Source organism: Ischnura elegans, chromosome X, assembly GCF_921293095.1.
Source record: "Ischnura elegans chromosome X, ioIscEleg1.1, whole genome shotgun sequence".
Classification (NCBI taxonomy): Eukaryota; Metazoa; Arthropoda; class Insecta; order Odonata; family Coenagrionidae; genus Ischnura; species Ischnura elegans.
In genome coordinates this window covers 60,848,899-60,854,898 of record NC_060259.1, presented here as the reverse complement: position 1 = coordinate 60,854,898, position 6,000 = coordinate 60,848,899, and the positions used below count along the sequence as shown (strand labels likewise).

The 6,000-nt window shown below is 49.8% G+C and overlaps 1 protein-coding gene across 1 annotated transcript; it reads right to left on the bottom strand.

Moving 5' to 3' along the window:
- Window positions 1–2,838: 2,838 nt before the first annotated feature.
- LOC124171165 lies at window positions 2,839–5,326 on the bottom strand. The gene is made up of 3 exons (XM_046550305.1): window positions 5,241–5,326; window positions 3,619–3,876; window positions 2,839–3,209 (listed from the first exon to the last, which is right to left on the bottom strand). The coding sequence occupies exons 1-3, from the start codon at window positions 5,324–5,326 to the stop codon at window positions 3,074–3,076; spliced, it is 480 nt and encodes a 159-aa protein (XP_046406261.1). The 3' UTR covers window positions 2,839–3,073.
- Window positions 5,327–6,000: the final 674 nt, after the last annotated feature.

Here is a 6,000-nt window from a genome sequence, read left to right as displayed (position 1 = left end):
TGGGAATACAGCGGCTTGGGGTTGGTATGGGAATAGAGTGGCTTGGGGTTGGTGTGGGAATGGGGGGGCTGGGGGTTGGCATGGGAATAGAGCGGCTTGGGGTTGGTATGTGAATACAGCGGCTTGGTGTTGGTATGTGAATAGAGCGGCTTGGGGTTGGTGTGGGAATGGGGGGGCTGGGGGTTGGCATGGGAATAGAGCGGCTTGGGGTTGGTATGGGAATAGAGCGGCTTGGGGTTGGCATGGGAATAGAGCGGCTTGGGGTTGGTATGTGAATAGAGCGGCTTGGGGTTGGTATGTGAATAGAGTGGCTTGGGGTTGGTATGTGAATAGAGTGGCTTGGGGTTGGTGTGGGAATGGGGGGGCTGGGGGTTGGCATGGGAATAGAGCGGCTGGGGGTTGGCATGGGAATAGAGCGGCTTGGGGTTGGTATGGGAATAGAGTGGCTTGGGGTTGGTGTGGGAATGGGGGGGCTGGGGGTTGGCATGGGAATAGAGCGGCTTGGGGTTGGTATGGGAATAGAGCGGCTTGGGGTTGGTGTGGGAATAGAGCGGCTTGGGGTTGGTATGTGAATAGAGTGGCTTGGGGTTGGTATGGGAATAGAGCGGCTTGGGGTTGGTGTGGGAATAGAGTGGCTTGGGGTTGGTGTGGGAATGGGGGGCCTGGGGGTTGGCATGGGAATAGAGTGGCTTGGGGTTGGTATGGGAATAGAGCGGCTTGGGGTTGGTATGGGAATAGAGCGGCTTGGGGTTGGTATGTAAATAGAGCGGCTTGGGGTTGGTGTGGGAATAGAGCGGCTTGGGGCTGGTGTGGGAATGGGGGGCCTGGGGGTTGGCATGGGAATAGAGTGGCTTGGGGTTGGTGTGGGCATGGGGGGGGGGGCTTGGGGTTGGCATGGGAATAGAGCGGCTTGGGGTTGGTATGTGAATAGAGTGGCTTGGGGTTGGTATGTGAATAGAGTGGCTTGGGGTTGGTGTGGGAATGGGGGGGCTGGGGGTTGGCATGGGAATAGAGCGGCTTGGGGTTGGCATGAGAATAGAGCGGCTTGGGGTTGGTATGGGAATAGAGCGGCTTGGGGTTGGTATGTGAATAGAGTGGCTTGGGGTTGGTATGGGAATAGAGCGGCTTGGGGTTGGTGTGGGAATAGAGTGGCTTGGGGTTGGTGTGGGAATGGGGGGCCTGGGGGTTGGCATGGGAATAGAGTGGCTTGGGGTTGGTATGGGAATAGAGCGGCTTGGGGTTGGTATGGGAATAGAGCGGCTTGGGGTTGGTATGTAAATAGAGCGGCTTGGGGTTGGTGTGGGAATAGAGCGGCTTGGGGCTGGTGTGGGAATGGGGGGCCTGGGGGTTGGCATGGGAATAGAGTGGCTTGGGGTTGGTGTGGGCATGGGGGGGGGGCTGGGGGTTGGCATGGGAATAGAGCGGCTTGGGGTTGGTATGGGAATAGAGCGGCTTGGGGTTGGTATGTGAATAGAGTGGCTTGGGGTTGGTGTGGGCATGGGGGGGGCTGGGGGTTGGCATGGGAATAGAGCGGCTTGGGGTTGGTATGGGAATAGAGTGGCTTGGGGTTGGTATGGGAATAGAGCGGCTTGGGGTTGGTGTGGGAATAGAGTGGCTTGGGGTTGGTGTGGGAATGGGGGGCCTGGGGGTTGGCATGGGAATAGAGTGGCTTGGGGTTGGTATGGGAATAGAGCGGCTTGGGGTTGGTATGGGAATAGAGCGGCTTGGGGTTGGTATGTAAATAGAGCGGCTTGGGGTTGGTGTGGGAATAGAGCGGCTTGGGGCTGGTGTGGGAATGGGGGGCCTGGGGGTTGGCATGGGAATAGAGTGGCTTGGGGTTGGTATGGGAATAGAGCGGCTTGGGGTTGGTATGGGAATAGAGCGGCTTAGGGTTGGTATGTAAATAGAGCGGCTTGGGGTTGGTGTGGGAATAGAGCGGCTTGGGGCTGGTGTGGGAATGGGGGGCCTGGGGGTTGGCATGGGAATAGAGTGGCTTGGGGTTGGTATGGGAATAGAGCGGCTTGGGGTTGGTATGTGAATAGAGTGGCTTGGGGTTGGTGTGGGCATGCGGGGGCTGGGGGTTGGCATGGGAATAGTGCGGCTTGCGGTTGGTATGGGAATAGAGCGGCTTGGGGTTGGTATGTGAATAGAGTGGCTTGGGGTTGGTGTGGGCATGGGGGGGGCTGGGGGTTGGCATGGGAATAGAGCGGCTTGGGGTTGGTATGGGAATAGAGTGGCTTGGGGTTGGTATGGGAATAGAGCGGCTTGGGGTTGGTGTGGGAATAGAGTGGCTTGGGGTTGGTGTGGGAATGGGGGGCCTGGGGGTTGGCATGGGAATAGAGTGGCTTGGGGTTGGTATGGGAATAGAGCGGCTTGGGGTTGGTATGGGAATAGAGCGGCTTGGGGTTGGTATGTAAATAGAGCGGCTTGGGGTTGGTGTGGGAATAGAGCGGCTTGGGGCTGGTGTGGGAATGGGGGGCCTGGGGGTTGGCATGGGAATAGAGTGGCTTGGGGTTGGTATGGGAATAGAGCGGCTTGGGGTTGGTATGGGAATAGAGCGGCTTAGGGTTGGTATGTAAATAGAGCGGCTTGGGGTTGGTGTGGGAATAGAGCGGCTTGGGGCTGGTGTGGGAATGGGGGGCCTGGGGGTTGGCATGGGAATAGAGTGGCTTGGGGTTGGTATGGGAATAGAGCGGCTTGGGGTTGGTATGTGAATAGAGTGGCTTGGGGTTGGTGTGGGCATGCGGGGGCTGGGGGTTGGCATGGGAATAGTGCGGCTTGCGGTTGGTATGGGAATAGAGCGGCTTGGGGTTGGTATGTGAATAGAGTGGCTTGGGGTTGGTGTGGGCATGGGGGGGCTGGGGGTTGGTGTGGGAATGGGGGGGCTAGGAGAAGTTATGGAAATTGGGGGGCTCGGATAAGGAGGGGAGATGTTGACATCAGGGTGGCACAATGGGAGAGGGTAGTTGGAGGGAGGTCCCCTCACCACTGACTCCACAAGCATTCTCAGGTAGTCCAGGGCCCTCTCCTCCCTTTCCTCCTGCCTCCTCAGCATCCCCATATATTCTTCATGTTAAGACCTTAGGTATGTTGTGATGTCCGCTTCACTCCTCCTCTTCCTCCGCGATATTAATGGAGTGGCTGGAGCGGCTGGGGTGGATGGGCCAGCTGAGGTGGATGGACCCCCATCATCACTCGAGATCACTTGTCTGCAACACAATATTAAGGAATAATTACTTGTCAAACAATGGAATATGAATCATGCCAGTTATTTAGAACTTCTATGATATCAAATGGGAAAACACAGGGAACCGATTGAGGACTCCATTCCCTATGGTCCTTTAGAGACTAAACAGCAAATGGGTTACCAAGTTACGGTGATTCTGTGCAATGCCAGGTTACACTCATTCAAACAAGCATTCACTTACATTAGTTAGATGATTTGCATCTTTCAATTATGCCTTAGCTCACAGCAACAAACTTATTCACATGACATATTTACCATCATATTATATTGTTTAAAAGGAATGAAAAGCTACCACGGAGAGATATCTCTAAGCAACATTAAATTGATTACGTGATTGAATCACAAGTTACATTCTATGAGTTAGTACTTACGATGATATTAGGGAGTCCATCCTTGCCTCAGGAGTCCCCGCCGGAGCAGTGGCATAAAGTTTATGGAGTACATCCCAATGCACCCACTCCGGCGGAGAGTCCCCTGACCGCATCCCCCGCTTCAACCCTAGGTACCTCCGCCTAAGGTTATTAACCTTGTCTTTGACCTGGCTAGCAGACCTAGGGTATCCTAGGGTTGACAGCCGCTCCGCCAGCTCCACCCACACTCCCACATGGCTCCTCTGATTGCTCTGCAACCTATTCAAAGTAAAGGAAGTGATCAACTACTTTGCAACAACTGACTTAAAATAGTATTTCTTATGATAAGAGGGAAAATGTACCATTGTTATTGCCCACACTCATCCACAAAGTTATGGAAATTCAGCATTTACAAGAGATGAGCCATTAACATAAGCAAGGCAAGGGCCCCAGAAACCTTTTGCTCTCAATAGGATATTCTGATTAGAAGTTTTCCGAGACGAGAAGAACTTAATTTAAATCATTTCATAAGAATGGAAATTTCTGTTCCAATACTAGTTAGGAAGGAAAGAAATTTCAAAGCCTATGCAGCAACTAGGAAGTCATAACAGTGACACCGAAAATAAAGGAAGAGGAACGAGGAAAAAGATGAAACCCATGATAGTTGAGTGTAGGACCGTAATTACTTTCAGGATACACATAATTCACGTAGGCACATCTCCTGGACAGCGTAAGAACCTACACTTCAGCGTTTAATTAGAACACGAAAGATAAACACTACTACGCTTTGCTATTCACCAAGACACTTTACGAAGGGTAGATCACACGATAACCTTTGACGTATGAATCCCTGCGTTATGAACACGTAATCAATTCAGAATATCAATGAGGCACTCAGCATTTTACGGTTTAATGACCTAAGACGTTAACATGAATTTAGTAATTCTATCCACTTGTACAACATTTTATCACACATTTGTTACAAGTGGTAAATGATTTTCCAAACAACCATCAAAGCATTCTACATGCAAGCACCATACCGCAAATTAGTATTTAAAAAACGACACCATGTGCTCAACACAATTTGTAGTAAGTGGCGATTGAAATTACTTAATTTACGAAGAATAAAATCACCAAATGCCCACAAATATTGTACAATAAACTTACCTTCTTTGAATAATATTATTCGAGAAAAGAGCGAGTAGCACCTCAACCTCCTCGTCGTTTAATTAGAACACGAAAGATAAACACATTGCTACGCTTTCCTATTCACCAAGACACTTTACGAAGGGTAGATAACACGGTAACCTTTTACGTATGAATCCATGTGTTATGAACGCGTAATCAATTCCGAATATCAATGAGGCACTCAGCATTTTACGGTTTGATGACCTAAGACTTTCAAATAAATTGAGTAATTCTATCCACTTGTACAACATTTTATCACACATTTGTTACAAGTGGTAAATGATTTTCCAAACAACCATCAGAGCATTCTACATGCAAGCACCATACCTCAAATTAGTATTTTAAAAAACGACACCATGTGCTCAACACAATTTGTCGTAAGTAGCGATTAAAATTACTTGATTTCGGAAAAATAAAGTCACTAAATACCCACAAATATTGCACAATAAACTCACCTTCTTTGAATATCGTCATCAGAGAAGATAGCGAGTAGCACCTCCACCTCTTCTTCCGAAAAAATTTTGCCTTTATCTCCATCCATTTCTTTTTCTTCTCCTCTGCTTCTATAAAGGCGGGAAGGCTGGATAAAAATTGAAAAACTATGCATCGATCTTCATTTCCTCACTCTTTTTTCTTGGCGCACTAGCGCTAACCATCGTAAGTTCGGCAGTGTTAGGTACTAAGGCCTACGATGGTAACTCTGCGCGTCTACACGACGCTTTGAGGTTACGATCGTACGGATCAACGTCCCGACGATCGTTGTGTAAACGGGGCTTTATATCCATCCCCGACCAACCCCCGTCCCATCGACCTCACCTCGAGTTCCCAACCTGCGTGCAACAGCGGAAGGGGGAGTTAACGTTGGAAGGTGTTCTCAGACATCGGAGTCTAATGGGACCCGGGAACAGACGCTCGAAGAGGAGAGGCGAATACTGCAACTCAACAGCGTCCGATTTCCTCTAGTTCCTTTAGCGAAATGCGATAGACCATGAAAAGGGCGTAACCAGGATCAAAACTGGGGGGGGGGGGCAAGCCGTAGTTATTTAAGTTATGGGTAAGATTGAATCATGGAAAAGGTGAATGAAACAAACAATTAAGGAAACTGTAACTGCTCTATATTAGTTTTAAAAATTATTTGCTTGAAAAAATATTATTTTCCTTATAGACATTTGCGATTTTTGCTTCTAAGGGGGGGGGGGGGGGCTGCCCCCTCCT

What these genes read in the sequence shown, in the direction of transcription:
- LOC124171165 (XM_046550305.1), bottom strand. Translation starts at nt 5,326, where the DNA reads ATGGATGGAGATAAAGGCAAAATTTTTTCGGAAGAAGAGGTGGAGGTG. An exon ending in GATGACGATATTCAAAGAAG is followed by an intron (nt 3,877 to 5,240) that starts GTGAGTTTATTG and finishes TACTTTGAATAG; the next exon opens with GTTGCAGAGCAATCAGAGGA. An exon ending in ATGGACTCCCTAATATCATC is followed by an intron (nt 3,210 to 3,618) that starts GTAAGTACTAAC and finishes ATTGTGTTGCAG; the next exon opens with ACAAGTGATCTCGAGTGATG.